We start from the raw sequence: 22,597 nt of genomic DNA, 5'->3' as shown, positions 1-22,597 counted from the left end.
AGATTATATTCAATCATAACTAAAAAATTTAAATAAATAAAAAATCCCTATCATGGGGAGGAACCGGTTGGGGCCAATAGGAAGTGTGAACACGCTTGGAGGCACTAGCGTGGACGTTATGATCACAGCGTGGAAGTGTGAACAAAAATAATGCCAGCTAATCCACCTTGAAATCTTTTCCAATAGGACAATTTTTTTTTAATTTTTAATTTTTTCTTGAAAGTGAGGAGAATCTTATTTAATAATATATTTTATTTTATTTTAATTTTTCCCCACTAAAGTTTTGATTTGGGAAAAGTGCGCTAAGGACATGAGGTGGCTTTTCTCTACCGGTCTCTTTCAAGTTTCAACCCTAACGTAGAAGCTCGGCAATGATAGCCATCATTCCACTTTCCCTTCCACTCGTGACCAGTTATATATAATATATATTTTTGCACTTCTTTTTCTTTTAAATCCACATGGGTGGTTGTTCTCAATCATTATTACGAGGAAGGAGTAAAAAATAAGGGTAGGTGATGTTATAACAATACTTCCACAAATATGTCGTTGTATAATACAAAATCACGAAATCAAATAAATAAATATCTATTATGAGTTAAATAAATCTCGGGTTGAGAATCGTGTAAATATTATCGCTTATGAGCTTAAAAGTGTAAATATTATCCCTTATGAACTCAAAAGACTTTTACAATATTAAGAAGAATTCAGTATAATTTTAAAAACTTTCCTTTTATTCGATGACGATGATATCATTTTATATATAATATAATATTTTTTGAAATATTCTTTGTATTTTTAATTGTTTTTAAAATATTATTTTTAGTTAAAATTTATCAAGAGCTTATAAGATAATTTTAAAAAACAATTCCTAAATATTTCCATTTAAAAAAAAATATATATTAGAAAATAGAAGAGAAAAACCTTTTAGCATTTTTATTTTTGTTTCTATGGTATACAAATGGAAAAGATGATGCCAATTTTTTTGCCAAGTGTGACATTACTTGGAGGAAGGATTGAAAGAAGGTTTAAGAATAAAAGCACTCTAACCCAAAGACTCGTATAAAGATCAAATTTATTCTAATCCTCAATTAATATTATATCTATATTATTTTTTGGAATCAATAAAAATCTAATTTTATCATGAGAATTAAGTAAGATTAAAATTTTCAAACACCAGATTCATACAATGTTATACTGATACATGCATGCTGACATGAAGTTTGAGATATGTGATGAAACAGACATATCCAGATGAGACAAAGAGTCAAATTTTATGGGGCTACTAACAATAGGATATGGATTTCTGGGCTTTCAACACCGATTAATAAATTATCGAACATCAATTGCCGCCTTCTTTAAAAGTTAAGTATTATCTAAATGTTGTCATTAGATTTGTCCTGTACGGACCGTGGTGCCTCCCATTTGGATACTGGATAGTGACCCACGAATATCCTTGTTTGTTTGTTTGTTTGTTTTTTTTTAATTATTTGTTTTTTTATTTATCTTTTATCAATTTATTATTTTTTTAAAATTTTTTAAATTTAATAAAAAAATTTCAAAATATTTAGGCTTGTTAGGTAACTATTTTTTAAAACAGTTTTAAAAAATAATTTTTATAAATAATTTTTGAAAATTGTTTTTTATATTTTATAGAATAAAAATCTATTTAAAAACCTAAAATATTTTTAATCTATTTTTAATGTTTTTCCATATGCTTTAAAAATAAATTTTATATCTAGTGTTTTATTTTTAATTTTCTACCTATTTGTATAATTATTTTTTTAAATAGTCCTAAAAAACAAGTGAAAAAAAAAAACAATTAAAAGATGTTATGAAAGTACCATGTTCGTAAACAAAAAATAATTTTTAATTATCAAACATATTTTCTAATTTTCTTGTTATGAATAATACAAAACTATTTTAAAAAACAATTACCAAATACACCTATAACTTTTTCTAAATACCAAAAATAATATATTGATTTTTTTTATTTTTTTAATATTTAATAAAAATAAAATATTAAAAAACAATCAACACTATTCAGCATTGCTTTAGTTTTAGGTTCTATTTAAATTTAAGTATAAAAAACAAACATCACTTGGAAATGTAGTCTCTCAAAATGTTTTTATCAGCATCGTATATATATGTTTTTAAAAAAAATATTATAAGTGATTTTTTAAATTTTAAAATTATTTTTAAAATTTTGCTAAAGTGTTTAATTTCTTTCAAAAACGTTTTTTAAACTACAACAAAAAACTCTAATTAGTTGGAAAAAATATATTTTGGTACATATTTTTAAAAAGAAAAAGAGACAATCGTGTTTTGGACTTAGTTGGGTCCAAAAATTAAGTTTTGGTCCATATAAGTTCACTATTTAAGCCAAGACTTAGAGGAATTGTGAAAATTGAGAAGAAAGATAAAAAAATTTTATCTTTTCAAAAATGACATTGATTGACTATGAAAAAAAAGAGTAAAAAAAGATTAATTTAAATTTTATTTCTTTTGTAAACTTCAATAAAATTTAATTTAATTTAGTGATTTGGAAAAAAATACACATTTTTCCAAAAAAAATAAAAATAAATTATTATTATTATTATTTAAAAATCAAACATCTTGGAAAATATATATTTTTAAAATTATGTATATAAAAAATAACTAAAAATATGTCAAAATTATTTTTTTTAAATAACATATTTTTAGAATATATATTTTTTTTAAATTAGTTTTTTAAAAATAATAAATTTTCAGAGTAATTATTAAAAAAATTAAGATAAAAAAATTTGTCAAATATTATGGCAGAAAATACTCAAAATAGTTTTGAAGGGTATATTGGTCTTTTCACATTTTATATCATTATTATCAATTATGCAACTTTTATGAGTCAAATCTTAATTTTTGGACCCAACTAGGTCCAAAACACAATCATCCCAAAGAAAAATTCAAAATTATAAATTTATACACTTTTAGGTCATGGGAAGCAACGAAAATATTACCTTTAAATGATATCAATATCAATCTTAACTCGAAATAATGCTATTTTTAAGCTCATAATTGTATAAAATTTTAATTACTTTTAAGATTTTTTTTCTATTTTTTTTTTAAAGTAAATTCCAAAACATACTTTTTCTCTTATATTTTCTAAGATTACTAATATATATTGACTCCTTATCTAACAATTTGATAAGAGTTTGCAGGAATCCAATGTCCTTTTCTAAGTTACAAGAAGAATAGCCATGAAGTGGATTATTGATCCGGTGCTGGCCAATTAACAACTTAACCCTTTTAATCGGTGAAAGAAAAAAGCGCCATGCATGTCCTGATCATCGTAAGACCAACAACAGTTTGGATGGAGCCTGAAGTCGCCTCCGCTTGTTCTTTTCTACTAAATCATCAAAACTTAAAAACCAATCATAGAGCTTTTTTGGAGAATACTTTTCCACTTTTCAAAACAAAAAAATAAAAATAAAAATACACATTTGACATTTTAAAAACTGTATTCTATTTTATGATTTTAAGAATAAAGAGTTTGACTTTACTTGTTTTCACTTTTTTTTATTTAAAAAATAATTATAGAAATGATTAAAAATAAAACATTATATATAAAAATTATTTTAAAAATATTAAAAATAAGTTAAAAGCATTCAAAGTTTCCTAATAGAATTTTGTTTTACAAAATAAATAAGAATAGTTTTTAAAAATAGTTCTCAAAAACCATTTTTTTAGAACTGTTTATAAAAATAGTTACCAAACAGGGTCATAGCATTCTAATTATTTTTTAAAACAATTTTATGTTTTATAATTATAAAAAGTAAGGAAATAGTTTGACAACTAAAAAATAAAAAACTTTTTTAGATAAATTTTTGGGTTATTTTCACTCATTTTCTAGGTATTATTTCAAGAAGTAATTATAGAATTACAGGACATGATTAAAAATATAACACTTCGTATAAAAAACATATTTAAAAACATAAAAAATAGATTAAGAAAATTAGAGCACAAATTTCAAAAACTGATTTTCAAAATTATTTTCGTAAACAATGCTTCCTTCTTGAGTTCGTATTGTCACCTAACAGGGGTCGCTGCCGCCATGAGGAAGAAAATACACCCATAATAAAAATGGGCTAATTGGGAGATGTCTTGTGCCGTAACCCACCCCATGAAAAGCATCCCTCAACTACAAGGTTTCATTCGGTCAACATCCTCTGTATATACCCTCTACCCACCATATCTGCTCGATACATACTCTTCTGGAAGGATCATTCTCCATGCAAGAAATATAAATACAAAAACGAAAAAAAGAAACAAACCCCACATCACTGATGAAGAAAACAATTAACGCATACCCTTGTTTTGGCATAAAAAATCTAATCCACATATTGCTTGATTGAGGGTCTACAATGGCAGTCAAACAACTTGGATTTGTAACCATGAAGTCCCCTGTTTGGTGCAGCCTAAAATTTTGAAGGCACAAATTAAAACCCTTTTCCTTAACCATTAAAAGAGCCTTAAAGTGAAGGTCTTTCCAATGAAACTGAGACCAGAAGGCCCATACACTAAATGAAAATTTCCTTTGCAACCAACTACTACTCAAGTGCTTGATACTAATCCCAATTGCAATAAATTATGAGTAAAGTGAGGATGGGTGGTTCTGTTTCACTAACTGCAGATGAATGTGTGTATGTCATCTTCTTGACCTTAACCGGGTGGAAAAACTATCCACTGTGTTGGTCATGTTAGCTCGGGTTCGTTGTAGCTTTAACTGGTACGGTTGGACCAACCCTGGTCTGAAATGGGGCTAGTAAATTGAAAGTGGGTTGAACGGGCTTCGGTTGATAGATACTACTTTATGTAATATACAAGATAACCCAGGAGTTTTGCTTTCGATTTTATACGTAGATCTTGCCTCTCAAGTATCCTTCAATTCCACCACCTAACCAATTACAACGACATGGCAGCAGAGACCCCTGTTGTTTATTTAAGCTTGACTTGGTCCGTCATACCTCAGTACACAGAAAAGAAGTGCCTAGACCAGATTTTCTGGGACGGAGACACAGAGAGATGGCGCAGTGGATTCGGGTCTTGCTTCTGGTGGCTTCTCTGTTTCCGATTTTAGTCGATTGCCGGACTCGTCACTACAAGTTCAATGTAAGTACAACATTTTTCTTGATCATTAGTCCCTTGTTGCTAGCTAATATTTGTTGAAGTTGCAGTATAAGAGAACAGCTTCATTCATCATTTTATTGATAAACCGATACAGGAAACATGGCCTTAAGGCCTGCACAGCAGCTAGAACCAGATCTGCAGACTATTAGGAGCCGTTCATGACCAAAAAAATTCCTTGTATATGATTTCTGCATTGAGTTTTTTTTCAACCTTTCAGGTTCCAAAAGCTAGTTCTGGGCTGCATTCTTAGGATAGAAAAAACCTGGTTTCTGGCTCTGAAGTTGGCATGCTGCAGCTGCTACTCAGTTACTTCTACTAGAAGAATGATTTGCCTTTTTTGAAATCCTTATTAGGATTGCTTTTCATAGACTCAGAAGAAGCATTTGGGAGAAGTAACCAGACTACTTAGTTGATTGGTTTCAGCTAGAAAATTTCCCTAGTGGAAGTCAGTTGGCCTTCCATACATATAATTTTGGTAAATGGTTGCTATCAGCTTATTAATTTCTTCCAATAGCTGGAATCCCAAATTGTTGGGCCATGCATGCACGCGTCGCTTTCTCCATTTTTGCTGCTTCTGCTTTGTCCTTGCGGTTGTGCTTGCTGTACTTGGCAAGAAAAGTGCAGATATATTATATGATGGAGTCTTCGGATGTATATGGTGACTGCCCAACTGAAAATCTTCTCCAAGACAACAACAGCTTTCATATTGAAAACTAAAAACCATCTACTATTACCATCATTCTTGCTTAATCTTGAAGTCATTGTGGGATACAATTTTTGTGGGTTTTTATTAAGAAAGTGGTTGGAGTTAAATAATGAAAAGAAAATATGAAGTTGGATTTCTTGCAATGAATGCAGGTGGTTTTGAGAAAGGCCACAAGGTTATGTTCAAGTAAACCTATAGTCACTGTGAATGGGAACTTCCCTGGGCCTACCATTTATGCTAGGGAGGATGATACAGTGCTGATCAAGGTTGTGAACCATGTCAAGTATAATGTCAGCATTCACTGGTGAGTTCAGCACTTTTGCGAATTGGCCCCATTTTCAGCATACCCCATTGTTAGAATGGAGGTTTTTTGAGGGGGTACTTAAATTTTGGTGTGCAGGCATGGGATCAGGCAGCTTAGGACAGGTTGGGCGGATGGGCCGGCATATATAACACAGTGTCCGATTCAGCCGGGGCAAAGCTATATATACAATTTCACCATTACAGGCCAAAGGGGAACACTTCTATGGCATGCACACATCCTCTGGCTCAGGGCTACCGTCCATGGCGCCCTCGTCATCTTGCCCAAGCTTGGTGTTCCTTATCCATTTCCCACTCCCCATAAGGAAGCTGTTGTTATTTTGGGTGAGAATATTCAAGTTCATAAGCATGAAAAATGATGATCCAAGTCTCATGTTTGGTCATTTTTCATCTGAAGGAATTAAGCAACCTTTGGTTGAATTCTTTGCAGGTGAATGGTGGAAATCAGATGTGGAAGCAGTGATCAATGAAGCTATGAAGTCTGGCCTGGCCCCAAATGTGTCTGATGCTCACACCATTAATGGCCATCCTGGGCCATTCTCAAGCTGCTCCTTACAGGGTACAAGCACATCACAAACATGAAATTACGCTACTTTTTTTGCAGAGTTGGATTGATTGTTCTTGTTTTCGGGTTTTTGTCCAGGTGGGTTTACACTGCCAGTAGAGCCAGGCAAGACATACATGCTGAGAATCATCAACGCTGCGCTGAATGAAGAGCTCTTCTTTAAGATTGCAGGCCATCATCTGACTGTGGTTGAGGTCGACGCCACTTACACTAAACCCTTTTCAACTGACACCATCCTCATCGCTCCGGGGCAGACCACCAATGTACTCCTAACAGCAGGACTCGGTGTTGGAAATTACTTGGTTACAGCGTCTTCTTTCATGGATTCCCCCATTGCAGTCGACAACATGACTGCAACAGCCACCGTTCAATACTCCGGCCCCCTTTCCAGTACTCCGACTACTATCACCAACCCACCTCCCCAAAACGCCACCTCAGTAGCCACAAAGTTCACAGATTCCCTCAGAAGCCTGAACTCGAAAAAGTACCCAGCCAGAGTTCCATTGGCCATCGATCACTCCCTTCTGTTCACTGTTGGACTTGGGATTAACCCCTGTGCTACTTGCGTTAATGGCAGCAAAGTGGTGGCTAATATCAACAATGTCACTTTTGTAATGCCCACTACTGCTCTTCTTCAAGCCCATTACTTCAAAATGAAGGGAGTTTTCACTGATGATTTCCCTGGAAACCCCCCAATTGCATTCAACTATACAGGCACACAGCCTACAAACTTCCAGACCATGAATGGGACAAGGCTTTATAGACTGGCATACAACTCTACCGTTCAGTTAGTCCTACAAGACACCGGTATGATAGCGCCCGAAAGACATCCAGTCCATCTCCATGGCTTCAATTTCTTCGTCATTGGAAGTGGTTTAGGGAACTATAACCCAAAGAAGGACCCAAAAAAATTCAACCTGGTTGACCCTGTTGAGAGGAACACAGTTGGAGTCCCCTCTGGTGGATGGACTGCCATCAGATTCAGAGCAGATAACCCAGGTAAATCCCGAAAAAGCCTGATTATCACTGAACTTTCATACAAGTTTATAGCTTAATTCACATGCCTAAACTTGATTCACTTTGTGTTTTGTAGGGGTCTGGTTCATGCACTGCCATTTGGAAGTCCACACAACATGGGGTCTGAAAATGGCCTTTGTGGTTGACAATGGAAAAGGCCCCAATGAATCAGTTCTACCACCTCCAAGTGACCTTCCCAAATGCTAATACAAAGACTTCAAAACAAGAAGCTTAACATCAGAGGAAAAAAGAGAATAGAAAGAAAGAAAGAAAGACAAATCTAGATAATAAAGAGAGTTTATTTTTGAGCAAGCCAAGCTCTGCTCAGGGTTGGATAAAACAGACCAAGCTTCTTTTTAGTTTATACAGTGTTGCTCTTTTCATGGGCTGGTATCATGTACGTTTGGGGACATGTAATTATGCATATAATGCCCATTAAAATTCCAATGTATTGAACTTAAATTGTGGTTATTTCGCAGTGTATGAGCACAAGTTTTAGCTGAAATTTTTGCCTTGGTGTAAATTGGGTGTAGGAAAAATAATGGGCCATTCTCTTTTGAAGTGCTTCTCCAACTTTGGTGAAGAATTTATTTACTTGATAATTTATTTAATTCATTAAATAGATTAAGCATATTCGTTAAGATAACTTAATACCATAATATTAAATATTAAATATTAAATTAAAATGATTAACTTATTATTAATTATAAATCTCTTTTATTTTATTTATCCACATTTAGTAATTATTTTGTATGTCTATAACTCCATATTTATGACTTAATTTTTACCGTAAATATTTTGTAGTATTTTATATGTTTGCAATATTTTTAATATAAATATTTAATAAACAAGTTTATAATTAAAGAGTAATAAAGGTAAATATTAATAAAAACCAATGAGAATAAATATGTTAATTTGATAATTTAAAAAAAATAAATTAATTTTATCAAATAACCTTATACTTAAAGTAAAACTTAAGTAATACTTAATAAGTTTTAATTCAACAACTTAAAAGAATAATTTAAACTTCAATCATTAAATAATTAATATTAAGTTTTATCAAAAGCCCTCTCAACATTTGCTACTTAAAAGTGTTTTATGGTAATATATTGAGAGTTTATTTGACAATTCTTTTAGAAAGTGTAACATAAACAAAAAAACGTTTTCTTAAAAAAAAACGTTTCGCATCTATAAATGGCCAAATGGGTACATTTTCTCCTAATCTAGTAGCAACTTGTGCCTTTTTAGGCCCAAAGTTCAGGGCTGGGCCCAAATGAATCAACCAATATTCAAGTTGCAGAGAATATGGCCAATTTGCAGCAAGTCAACATTTTGAAAATTTATGTTCTATTTATCTCAAATTTCACAAAGAATATTCCTTTTTTTTTTTCTAGGAGTTGAAAAGGAAAAAAAAAAGTCTAAAAAAAGAAGAATTTTAAAAAATTCCATGATTATTAAGGCTACAACTTGAACTGGTTGGTCTAGTTGATGATTAGTTGGAGCCTAACTCAAATTAAGAAATAATCAACCTCAACTTTAAACTAAGATACTCAACTCAACTCAAGCATAACCCAATCTCATTTTTCTAAACTCGGGTTATTCAAGTTAAATTGGGGTTGGTCGGATTGTATAATTCAAAATCTATTTATAATATTATTTCAATGTATTTATATGAAAATTTAAATAATAAATAAGACAAATTTTCAAAATAACAACAAAAGAATAAACATAAATTTATATATTTTCTAAAAATAATGAAAAACATATGATATAATATAATTTAATATTTTTTCTTAAAACTAGAAAAATAAAATAAACATTATTAAATATGATAAAATGCATTATAAATATTATAAAAACATTAAATCGGGTTGGGTTAAACACAGTTATCGAAACTTTAACCCAAGTCTAACTTAAATTGAGCTCATGTTGAAAAAACATAATTCAAGTTTAACCTAAATTGAGTTTAAGTTGAAAAAATCTAACTTTAAGTCCAACCCAAATATTGAAAATGATTGTTCAAATCTAAATATCGGGTTAGGTTTAAGTTGGATGGGTCAACTCATCTGAATTATACCCCTAATAATGTTTGATATTAAAACCCCATATTGTAAAATTTCCCTTTTCTATTAGGGCTAAATGCTAGCTTAATGATGCCTTAAATGTTAATATAAAAAAAAATATAAACCCTGTATCCTCATTTTAGTATAATCATTATTAAACAAATAATTTTTTTTTTAAAAATAAATATAATCACATATCATGATCCTCACTAAGGAATGTATAATTCAACTTAAAAAGGGGCTAAAAATGAACTTATTAGCAACTCATGATTGTGTTCCCTAATTTTAATCTTAAATAATTAAATCAAAGTCAATCTCCATTTTACTAATCCAATGATAAATTTTGTCCTTTTAACATTACATATTTATTTCTACTTTTAAAATTAATTATTTACCAATAATAAGTCAAACAAATCTCCAAAAATTTATTTTAAATTTTTAACAACCAAAAATACTAATAAAATGGAGCCAATCATGACCCTTTTTCCTCTTTTTACGTGGCATTTTTTTTTGTTTTTTTATTAGACATGATAGCTGGAAGAGGAGGAGAATCTCGCCCATTTATGTAAAAATAATAAAAAAAATATTTTTTTAATAAAAAAAGTGGTATTTATTTTTGTGGGTGACGACATGTAATGAGAAAATGCACGCCCGCACATGAGTTGATGCACACGCTTATCGGAGTGCCCGCAAATCATAATCAAACAATTGCCTGACTTTTTGACCTTTTGATAAAGAAAGAACCAAATTAAAGGAATCTTTCCTTTAATGGAAATAAATCGGTGGTAGTGCCACTCCCCTTTCTACTATTAGCTTTCATGCTTCTAATTTTTTATTTTTTTATTTTTTTAATATTTTTTTATGATTAATGTGCAGTCACCATCATTCCCAACAACACCACCTCCACTCCTAGCCCCTTAGATGCACCAAGAGTCAATACACCCATCCAAGAAATACCGTTAATGGCCATTGCCCACCTTCTTCTACGTTTATATATAGAAAAAGACAAAGAAAACAATGGGGCTAATTTGAAATTTGATTTCAATTTGTTTTTTTTTTTCCACGACAGAATCCTTGCATGGAAAACAGTAACAAACAAATCAACCATTCTTAAAAACAAATTTTAATTATTTTTAACCATAGGGTTTGATAGTATTTTCTAAAATTTATTTTTAATTCTTTACTTAAAATTAGTTTTGGAAAATATAAATAATCGAGTCCATATTTTTCTTTTGTTCTTAAAAATTAATAAAAACAACTTCTTCTTATTATCTAAAATTTTTTATCTATTTTATTTTTTATTTTGTAAAATTCTTTTAAGTGAATAACAGTTTAAATTTTTAAAAACAATTTTCTATTTTTTAAAAAGAGAAAACTGTTTTTGAATTACACAATGAATAAGATTCTAACTTATTTAAAAACTTAAACATAAAAAACATTTTGTTTCACTAATTACCTATGAGATATGATATAAAAATTTCTAAATTTTTTTATGTCTAAATTAAAAATTTATTTATAATAATAGTTTTCAATATAACTTAAACTTATTTAACTTTGACCTCTCTACATACCTACTTCCGTTTTTTTTTAATTTTAATTTTTTTTCTCTCTCTCCTCTTAGGTGTGTTTTCAACTTAGAAAAAATATTATTCAAATAAATTAAATAATAGTCCTCTATCATATCTATATTTAAATGTCTTTTTAAAACTTTAAATTCCCGATGTGGGATCACACGTTGGAAACATTGAGACATGTTCTTAAATAACCAATATCCTAAATCATTGATCCACCTATCCTTTTAAGTCTTAAGTACAATCACCAATTATAGAACTTTTATCTTAAAGTTAATAAATAACACGCCCTTATAAATTTCTATGTCACTTAGGGCTTTTAAATAAAATTTTTTCACTTTAATTAATTACATAAAAAAAATCTTGACCTTTGAAGAATGACATGCGCAGTGCATTAAAAACAAAGGCTTTGTTTGTTTCTTTCCGAGAAATATTTTGGTCGTACTACCTTAAATCCTTATCCTTAAAATATCGATTTCATTTATTTTTTTGCGTTACGATTAAATTTGATAAATAAAAACCAAATCCCCTTAATGCATTAAATTAATGTTATATTTAATTCCTAAATGAGTATCGAAGAAATAAAAAAAAATGTTAAAATATCATAAAAAAAATCAAATATAATTAAGATTAATAAAAATTTTATATATTTTTAAAATATTTATATAAAAGGTTAAAACAAGTTAAATGAGTTTGAAATAGTATATAAAAATAATTTATTAAGTTTTATTGGCAAATAGGAGGTTAATCGTGTCCATTAACTCTTTTATATTCGAATGTCGTGGATATTTGAGTGAATGTATTATAAAGTATGCGTTTGAATAAATGCATTATAAAGTTAGAATATATATCTTTCTTAACAGTAATTGTTTTTAAGAAAGTTGATAGCATCTTATGTCTTATAATTTTAAATTTATTTTTTTTATTTTTCTTCACTTTTTTACCTTTCATGTATTTTTCTATATTATCATTCTCTCACACTTTTCCTCAAATTTCCTGAAACCAAATATAGCATAAAGGTTTTCATAAGTTTTGATAATTTTAAAAGAACTTATGACATGTTTGGTACATAGAAATAAGGAATCAAAATCAAAATTTTCTTTATATTCCTATTTCTCCTTGATAATGAATTTGGTGATTTTAATTATTATATTTTGATGCATATAATGATGCAAGATTAAAATAAATTATTTATTTATATTTCAATGTTAACTAATAACAGAAACGAGAGTGAGAAAAAAAAAAAAGAAATAAATTAACAATATTCATTCTTAAAATTTAAACTAATATTTTATTTTTATTTTTTTAAATCTCAGTTTAAATAATTTTTATTTTCATTTAAGAAAAGAAAAACGTCTTTGAAATGTTTCATTTTTTTTTATTTTTTTTTTTTAGCTAAAGAATAAAAGACTCTTCGGGCTTATGATTTAAAAATAAAATTATTTTTGTTTGGTTGGTAAATGATTTTTAAGAACAAAGTCATAAGTTTAATGATTTTTAAAAATAATATTAGTAATTATTAATTATTTTTAACAAAATAAATCAATTATACGTTTATAAGATGTTAATATTCATATTTTTATAATATTTATAAAAAAATATAATTTATGATTTTATTATAATATTACTATTCATATTTTATTAAAAACTATTTAAAATTTTAATTTATTTATAATTACAAAATTATTTTATGTTTAATAATACTTGAATTAAATTTATTTGTATTATTTAAATTGAATTTACAATTTTCTTTTTACAAAATCAAAATAAAAAATTGTTTTTAAAAATAACTTCTCCACTTTTTTTTTTTAAATGTTTAAAAGATGTTTTTTAAAAATAAGTTGTTCTAAGAAATCTAAATATTCGATTATAAATAGGATTTCATTTCCTTTGAAATTATTCATGATTTCATTCTTATCGTCATTTCAATTATCCAAATACGAAAATAAATGAAAAAATAAATTAAATGTTTATTCTTAATCCTCATTTTTAGCTATCAAATATGACTTAAATTTTATTTAAAAGTTATTCTTGTTATTTATCTTTGATCTTCATTATCACAAAAACATATGCAGGATATATTTATCAATTCATTTAGAACATGCATTTATTCACATGGAAAATACCCGAATCCATTTTTGAATTTTGGTTGAAGATGTATGGATTTTCTAAGGTTGAGGAGGGGAACCATCATCACTGGATTCTCTCTGGCAATGGGAAGCGGGAGAGATTAGGGTTATGTTCTATTCAAAGATGTGATATTACAAAATGAATAGACCCTTAACCTTTTATACCCTCCTACCTTATGGACCATACCCATTAGGCTATTGGGTCTCACGAGTCTTAGACCCATCATCTAAGGTTCGTGATGACGTTTGGGCTCTACAGATAGGTGGCCCATACTTTTGAATGAACAGAAAACAAATACAAGAGGTGAATAGCTTAGTCATGAATTATTGTTAGATATGTGAGTCCATATCTTAACAATCTCGCACTTGGACCACATATATTACAAAACAATGTTCATGATAGTACTTTATTGAGCTCATCTTGCTGTTCTATCTTAATATCCTTAAACAATCCGATCTACTAATTATGTTAACATAGGATTAAAGCAGCCTTCGTTAATCATAATTTAACTAGACCCATCAATGATCACAACATTAACAAAAATTAGCAACATGGATCAAGTATGGATGTGTAGCATGGAAATTACATAGAATGTGATCTTTAATATGTCTATTTCCAATTGGTCTTACTTTATGACTAAAAATAATCAAATTCCACTTTCAACACTTGATACTAAACTACTTCTGAAAGTCATCATTTTAATTCAGAGTATTCAAACACAATAGTCTTTTAAAAACAAAGTCTATACAGATAACATAACATAATATCACATCAAGAAAACAAATACAAAATCTAAATACAAACTTCCACTATACTAGCACATCATCAATGTGTACAACACCCATATGTATGACATGCTCATGATATACTTTAGGTGGCAAACTCTTAGTGAGTGGATCCGCAATCATGGAGTTTGTACTTATGTGTTCAATCGATACTTGAAGACTTTGAACTCTTTCTTTCATAATCAAGAACTTGATGTTAATGTGTTTGAACTTTGACGAACTTCGGTTGTTCTTAGAATACAATTCTACAGTTTTATTATCATAGTTGATTCTCAATGGTTTCTCAATTCTACGTCAACATTCAACTAAAATTTGTATTAAAAAATAGTTTTATATTTATAAATTATGCAAAGGTCAAAAAAAGACGAAAAACGCATTTAAACAACTAATTACAAAAATATAATAATATTCTGCCAAACATGCCGCTCCAACAAACTCAAGAGCCAGAGAGGACATTCAAAATTATAAGGCTGATTTTTCAAATATAATTATTTTAAAAATAATAAATAAATAAATAAATAACTCCCACATGTGCATTTGTCTTTCATCGAGCTGAAGCCTTACTCTATTATGTTTATTTATTTTAAAAACATCCCCATAAAGGATAGCTGTGATATGGAAAATGTTGAATAGAGAAGGGGCAAATTGGTAATTTAGGTTGCAAATTGAGCCAATTAATGGACACGTTGTCCCATTGAATAGGGGTGCGAGAGTCGAGGCGGCCTCAATAAAGAGGATTGGTGGCCCTCCCATTCAACATTGCAACATGTTATATGTGATCCAAAGCTTCTCTGCTTGGGCCGGGCCTCATAGCTGTCCAAGCCCATCCCGTTAGGCCCACACGCTGTCTAGACGGTGGATGGTTTCGGGAGGACCGTTGGATGTGTGGATTCCCATTCACGGCGTTGACTTGCATGAAAAAGGTCGGAAATGAATGGTCTACGGAATTTTTATTTTAAATTTTCCTTTTTCTATTTTTTGAATTGTATTTTGTCGTTGAAAAATATAAAAATAAATATTTTTAAAAGCACTTTCTGAAAATTGGTCATTTTAGAAAATATTATAATATTAGTGAACAAATATTTTATATAAATTCACACAATTGAATTTGAGAATAAAGACATTTTTGAAATGAGTGTATTTGTTTTTATTACCAAATAAATTGATTTCCAGTCTTCCAAAACAAATTTATCTTGATTTCAATTTTTTTTTCAAATTAAAAGCACATGCCAATTAGTGGTAATTGAATGGATAAGATCGATTTTTAAAATTCTCAAATCCGAATATAATGTATTGAAAATCAAATTAATTTAATCAATTTTGGTTGGTTGAATCTTAAGGTGCCACGTGTCCTGACTTTGGTATAGTATAAAAAATAAAAAATAATAATAATGGAAAGAGTGTTAGAGACTAGGGAAGGTACTTTACCTATAATAGAAAGAGACCAAATACAGGCCCACAAAAGGCTAACTCTACGCAAAGAGGATGGGCTCCATGGGTGACTTTAGTTGAGACTGCCCATGTGAGCCCGACTTCAGTATCACAGATACCCAAAATGCCCTTCTGAAGCGTATGTTTTCTAGAAGCGAGGTAGGGTGAAAAGGTAAAAAGCATTAAATAGGGGGTCAGTCCAAATTCACTCTGAGGAAATACCCCAAATGCCCTTGCGAATCGCATATTTTCCAGGACTAGGGTAGGGTGAAAAAGCAAGAAACAAATAAAAATGAGAATTAAAGGGGGAGGGGGGGAGGGGGCGAGTGGCGATTGAGGTGGGCGGTTGCGGGGAGCCCTAGACGTGTAGATTTCCAATGGGAGAGAGAAAGAAAATGGCGAGAAGGGACAGTGACAAATGCAGTGGAGCAGTTGGTCACATCACCCTGGGGGACCGTCTTTTTGGCTGTTTTTTGGGTTCTGAGAGGGGTGGTTGCCTCCCCCAAATACGGCGGCGCGTGGTGGCCACGCTCCACGGCCAGTGGAAAATAACCCGGCTCTGTCTGTTTGATTTTAGTTTGGACTTTTGGGTCTTGGAAAAAGTTATGTTCCTGTTGTTATCACTTATCAGCATTTAGATTCCATTCGAAAATATTTTAGAAGTATTTTTATCCAACAACTATTTATTAAAAATATTGGAAAATTTAGATAATATTTTTATCATTGTAATTTTAAAAAATTACTTATAATATTTTAGAGTTTAAAAACACTTCCAAATCAAATATTTTTACTAAAAATATTTTTAAATAAAAATATTATTATTTTAAAAATGATATCTTATTTTTTTTCATTCATCCACTAAATAGAAAATTTTAGGGGAGCTGCACTATGATTATTAAAAAATAGTTTGGGATAAAAAATTTGATTTTTTAAAATTTTCACCTAAAATTTATTGATTTTTTAAGGTATGAATCCAAATAAGCCTCAAATTCTAGGTGAGTGTCAGATAAAAAATTTTTAGAATTGCTTTTTGAAAAACAGTTTCAGAATGGGATTTCCCAAAATGGGGAATATGGGACAGCCTAAAAGAGAATATTCTTTTTTTTAAAAAAAAGAAAAAAGAAAAAAAATCGAAAACTAGAAGTGGTTATCCGCTGGAGAGTGTATCCCACGCGCTAAGAAGAGGGTGAGTGTGGAATTATTCTCCAACTCAATTCCACTAACCAACATTGTAAAAAAGGAAAGAGGAGAGATGTGAGAGGCGGTGGTTGGCTGGCGAGAGGGCTGCAATTATCTACGGCTGGTCTCACTGAACAAAGAGCCTGAACCCCTTACGTGGAGCTGTGTAATTGGTGTTGAGTAATTATTGGTTCCTAGCGTGTTGGACTACACCATCGGCAGCTGATCTTTTCCAATCGAATTCCAACATGTGTGCAGAACCAGGCTTTTTATAAAGGACAGTACCGCGTCGGATTACGACGCGTGCAATTATGTGGGAGACTGCCCAATGGGAGCTCTGTAACCGTGCGGTGGGCCCACCACGGCAAGTTGCAAAATGGGATTTACCATTGATCTGGACCGTTACTTTGGCGGCTACTGGTCAAAAAAATAAAAAATGATCATTCTCTGATCATCGGTCATTAAAGACCCCATATGATAGTGTTTTAAAACACCCCATCCAACGGTCCAGATAAATGATGGGACCCACCTCAGTAGTGCTGCACAGTTGAGCTTCTATCATTCATCATCAGCTGCCGTCCCCTGCTTTCCATAATTCAAAACCAAAAAAAATAATAATGAAATTCATTTAATAGTGTTGGTTTTTTTATTCCTATTTTATTGTTTGTAGTTATTTTTAAAATTATAGATGGATAGATAGAGAGAGATAGAGAGAGAACAGAGTGTGCCTAGTATTATAATAAGAAGCTAACTTTTTAATAAGTTGCAGTATCCACAAACACCATACCCACCAATCACAACCCACCACCTTCAACCTCTTTCTCTGTTTCTGCTCTGTTTCTCTATTTATCTTTTTTTCTTTCTCAACTCTGTTTCTGCTCTGTTTTTTTTTTTCCTTTTTTTGGGGGGATTTTTTTTTCTTTTTTTTTTTTTTTTGAATTTGGTATTCAAATTGGAGATTCATTCCTTGAGCCCTCACTTTCTTTTCGACTTATCTTTTTTATTTTGTTGGCTATTCAGTGGATACTTTTTCTTTTCTTTTCTTTGTTGCTGAGGGCGCAAGGAAAAGGAAGGAAAGAACAGATCTTTCCCACTTTTTTTCACTGCCACAATTTCTCAGAATTCAGACTTTCCCCTGTTTTCTCACTTGGGCTTTCCATTTTCGGCCTTTTTGGATTGCTTGAGCTCTTCAGGTATTCTTGAATTCTCTGCTCCTTTTTTCTCTTTTCCTAATTGGGATTTGAAGACGTCGGCAGTTGCATACTCAAGTGTTGCTTCTCAGTTGTGAAAATTCTGGAAGGTTTCTGTTCCATTTTCTTGGACTCTGTTTTCCTGGAAAGTTCAGATCTCAGTTGGGTTACTAGGGTTCTGTCTTGGAGCAGTGGGATTTTGTTTTACATTTTTATTTTTATTTTTTTGTTGGGGTGATTTTTTTCTTTTTTCTTTTTTATTTCAAAGATTTTGGAAGGTGGGTCTTTTCTAGATTCCTCAGGCCTATGCCTGTGTGAAAAAAGGTATTCTGATTCCTTACAAATGCTTCTCAATTTAACGCTGGTTTTGTCCTTGTAAACCCTCCACCTCTCCATTTCCCATCTGGGTTCTCTGTATTTTCTCTGTTTTCATCATTCCCAAATCCAGCAAAATCTTCCATAAGAAAAATAGCAGAGGAAAGGGATAAGAGAAAGTTGTGAATTTGGTATGCTTTTGTAGTTTCCTCTCTCAATTCCATGCAATGAAGTGGGAAATGGAAATTCTCTCCCCAGCATCCTATCTTTCCAACTCCAATTGCCTCCTAGAAGAGAGCAAGAGCCCAAGATGGACTCCAGAAGAGAACAAGACGTTTGAGAATGCTCTTGCAGTCTACGATAGGGACACACCGGATCGATGGCAGAAGGTGGCTGCCATGATCCCAGGAAAGACTGTTGGAGATGTTTTCAAGCAGTACAAAGAACTGGAGCTTGATGTTGGGAAAATAGAAGCTGGGCTGGTCCCAATTCCTGGTTATAGCACCTCTCCTTTCACATTGGAGTGGACTACCAATCATGGATATGAAGGGTTGAAGCAGCCCTATGGACTTGGTGGAAAGAGACCTTCATCCACCAGGCCAACTGATCAGGAAAGGAAGAAAGGGGTTCCATGGACAGAAGAGGAGCATAAGTAAGCTTTTTCGATTATAATTCATTTGCTTTCTTAATTTTACTGTCTGCGACTGTTGGAATTATTTTGAATAAACCAAAAATTTGTGCCTGAACTAGGATTTTCATTTGTAGAGGATGTTTTGATCCAAAAGGGAATTGTTTTCCATGTAGTTTATGGATAAGGGTATCTGGGATGGTTCTTCAAATCAATCCACCTTTGGTTTTGTTAGGAGCTTGTGTTATAAATGTGCCTGCTGCTAGAGCTTTGTTGTGATGATTTCCTTTCTGTTTGTTAGGAGATTCTCTAGTTTTTCATGCTTTAATTTAGCCTTTCTGCTGGTTTTTTGACTTGGGTTTTCAACTATTTGCTTCAGGCTGTTTCTGTTGGGCCTTAAAAAATATGGCAAAGGGGACTGGAGAAATATCTCGCGCAATTTCGTTATCTCCAGAACGCCAACTCAAGTGGCTAGTCATGCTCAAAAGTACTTTATCAGGCAGCTTTCAGGAGGGAAAGATAAGAGAAGAGCCAGCATCCATGACATAACAACAGTCAATCTCACCGACACTCGAACACCTTCACCAGAAAATAAAAGACCTCCTTCGCCAGATCAGTCCATTGGGGTTCCCAAGCAGCCCAATTCTGCTCCCATGAATAGAACAACTTTTCAATGGAGTCAACCAAATAGTGGAGCACCCATGGCATTCAATCCGACGCATGGAAATATTTTCATGTCCTCTCCTTATGGAATGAACTCATATGGGCTTAAAATGCAGGGCCAAAATCTGCATAGAGCCTTTAATGAATCCTACATTGGACCTCAAAGTATGGTTTTTCAGATGCAATCCACCCCGCACTTTCCTCATGGATGAGGTAGCAGTTGTTTTGAATTCAACATGGCTTAGAATGCCACATCTTCTTTTCAGTTCACTAGAATAGCTGTGTTTGTGTTTTTTTTCCCCGTTTTATGTGAATATGTTATTCGAGACTTTTGCTAGTCCATAGTATTTGAACTTTGAGGGTGACGGGATTATGTTTCTTCTTGAGATCTCAAAATCATGAAATGTGAAACCAAATAGGAAGGTTCTCATACTTGGATTTTCCTTGTATTTAAGATTCTGCAGCTTCAATGGAGTTCTTGAGACTTTCTCCCCCGGATCAGATACCATATTATACATGGCTAAGGTGGGACTGTTGAGGTTTATCCAAAGGGAATTTACATATGGGCATTGTTGTTGTTAGAATTCCAGAAATGGCTTTGGGACAACATAGTAGACTACATAGTTTCACACCTTAGGAAAAGTTTCCTCCACCATGAAGATTAGGATGGCAGAAAGTGATGCACGCATATTGAGATTCCAAGTTCACGTGGAGGACGGAAATGCAACAATGAGTGAGCTAAGCATCTTCAATAATGAGTTGAAAGCTTAGCATTTTTCGGGGCAGGGGCTTTACTTAAATAGCTGGCAATAAGCTTGTTAGCACGCCACTCGTGAAACATGACCCCTTTCATATTTGATCTCAAAAATGCATATGCCCCTTTGAGCTTTGCTTGTTCTCAAACTGTTACTCCTTCTACTTTCTGTACTTCATCCATAACTATGAGGTGGGACACGAAAAAAGCACTGCTGAAAACAATAACAGAAGTTAAAATTCACTTAGACCCAGTTTCTGCAGATTAGGCCTAAGCATTGGATGCTAACTTCAGAGAGATGGAGTCATAGAGCACTTTCCTCTGAATTCCTAGGTATGTAATTGTGACGTTTCTTTGTTTTTTTGACCTTGTATCCATTACTCACACATCCAAAATGGCCTAATTGACTAGGCTTGACCTAGAAGGCTTAGTCGAGGATGAGTCTACATTCCACTATGTGAAGTATCATATGCTTCAGTACCTTTCCCTTTTGCCCCTTTGATAAGCTTTCTTGGTTACAGGATCTTTTGCAAGAGATCCTTTTGACAAAGAAGAAGATCCCTCGTATGTGAATGAATTAATTAATGATTAAACTAAGAGGATTGGAACAAAGTAAGATTCACGACAAATTATCTATGTGATTTATGTTTTCTTTTTGTTTAAGATGTTGTTAACCACACAGGGGAGCTGGTGGAACTGTTGCAGAAGCACGCTATCGCTTTGTGAGTCCATGAAAGCATCATTGTTTTGTAATTGTAGGTGTACGGTAGCAACAGCCGAATGAAATATCAAAAAAGTTTTCTTTGCTTTTCTTTTATATCAGGGGGCACAATGTGTGACCCTGTTCATGGAGACAAGCACCATCTAGGTAACTTTTCATTAGGCAGAAAGAGCTCTTGACCTTTTCTTAGTCGTTGTGGATTATAAATTTATACCCCCTGAGCAGGCTTTGAGATTCCCGCCTTTGGTGGGGAAGTTTCATTCAACCCTTTCAGAACAAGAATCTCCTTCCTAATCAAGTGCCGGTTGAACTAATTATTTCATTATCCAATAAGACAATGAAACAATGATGAATGACAACCCCATAAAGTTCCAGTCTCACCAACAAGAATCTTCTTCCTACTCCATTCCTTTGCCGCTAGACTAATGATTTACTAACTCCATGGTCACTTCTTTCTCCCGTCTCTCTCGTATACTTAATACTTAATACTTAATAGTTAAACGAACTCTTCCACCATGGCCGATTGCTGAACATGAACTATAATTTTTGTCCCTTTTTTCATTTTCATTTGCATTTGCATTTGGCTCTACTTGGGGGTTCAGTTGGATCACATCCTCAAGAGTTGGTATCCCAAAGAATAATGACAAAAGGTAAATAAAAACAAACTTTAATTTGTAGGGTGGTGGTACTGTTAACTTATTCCCTCTTTGTTGTTTCTGATATCGTCTTTCTGCTAGTATTGTTGTTGTTGTTGCAGCAACTATCATGAAAAGCCTGGTAACCACCCATGTCACTTGCATATAGTATATTCAGTCCCACTCCATCAAGCAAAGCATTCAAAACCAATATGAGCAGTACCATTGGCATTCCAATTAGCTTTTTCGGTAAGTGACAAAACTAACCACTTTCTTTATCAAAAGGAGAAACCTTTCTTCAAGTTGCATAAGAAAGCACCTTGTCCGCTTTATTCTAATTTTGATCAATCCCTTAACCAGCTACCACCACATACATAATATCACAACTTCATGCTTTCGGTCACCTCGTTTCCTCTCTGTTTTTCAAAGATATTCTGATTCTTTTCTCTCGAAAATTCTTTTAGTTCATATCTGAGATGATGTTTGTATGTGCTGCTGCTCTAGAAAGGAACAGATGAAAGAAGCTTATGAGGGGCTATGTATGTGGAAGTTCTATTCTGTATGCTCGTAACTGGCCCACAGAGAGATCTAAGTAGAATCTCTTGTGGGAGCTTTTGTTCTCTATCAGATGGAAGAATATAGAGGCTTGGAGTTGGGAAGATGTATTATATATCACAGTTCCATCAACTGAAATGATTACACCTTCACGAGTGAAACAGCTGATACTATGATAGCAGAATTCTTAGGCATATTTGGACAA

The 22,597-nt window shown here is 32.2% G+C and overlaps 2 protein-coding genes across 2 annotated transcripts; both read left to right on the top strand.

Annotated features, from left to right (window-relative positions):
• Positions 1–5,019: 5,019 nt before the first annotated feature.
• On the top strand, positions 5,020–8,333 carry LOC117915743 (laccase-4-like). The gene is made up of 6 exons (XM_034831420.1): positions 5,020–5,145; positions 6,022–6,173; positions 6,270–6,514; positions 6,621–6,749; positions 6,834–7,754; positions 7,849–8,333. The coding sequence occupies exons 1-6, from the start codon at positions 5,059–5,061 to the stop codon at positions 7,977–7,979; spliced, it is 1,665 nt and encodes a 554-aa protein (XP_034687311.1). The 5' UTR covers positions 5,020–5,058; the 3' UTR covers positions 7,980–8,333.
• Positions 8,334–17,696: 9,363 nt separating this feature from the next.
• Positions 17,697–20,225, top strand: LOC117916063 (transcription factor DIVARICATA-like). The gene is made up of 2 exons (XM_034831874.1): positions 17,697–19,088; positions 19,444–20,225. The coding sequence occupies exons 1-2, from the start codon at positions 18,664–18,666 to the stop codon at positions 19,937–19,939; spliced, it is 921 nt and encodes a 306-aa protein (XP_034687765.1). The 5' UTR covers positions 17,697–18,663; the 3' UTR covers positions 19,940–20,225.
• Positions 20,226–22,597: the final 2,372 nt, after the last annotated feature.

Source organism: Vitis riparia, chromosome 6 (assembly GCF_004353265.1).
Source record: "Vitis riparia cultivar Riparia Gloire de Montpellier isolate 1030 chromosome 6, EGFV_Vit.rip_1.0, whole genome shotgun sequence".
Classification (NCBI taxonomy): Eukaryota; Viridiplantae; Streptophyta; class Magnoliopsida; order Vitales; family Vitaceae; genus Vitis; species Vitis riparia.
The sequence above is the reverse complement of the archived record's forward strand: the minus strand, read 5'-3'. Positions and strand labels throughout refer to the sequence as shown.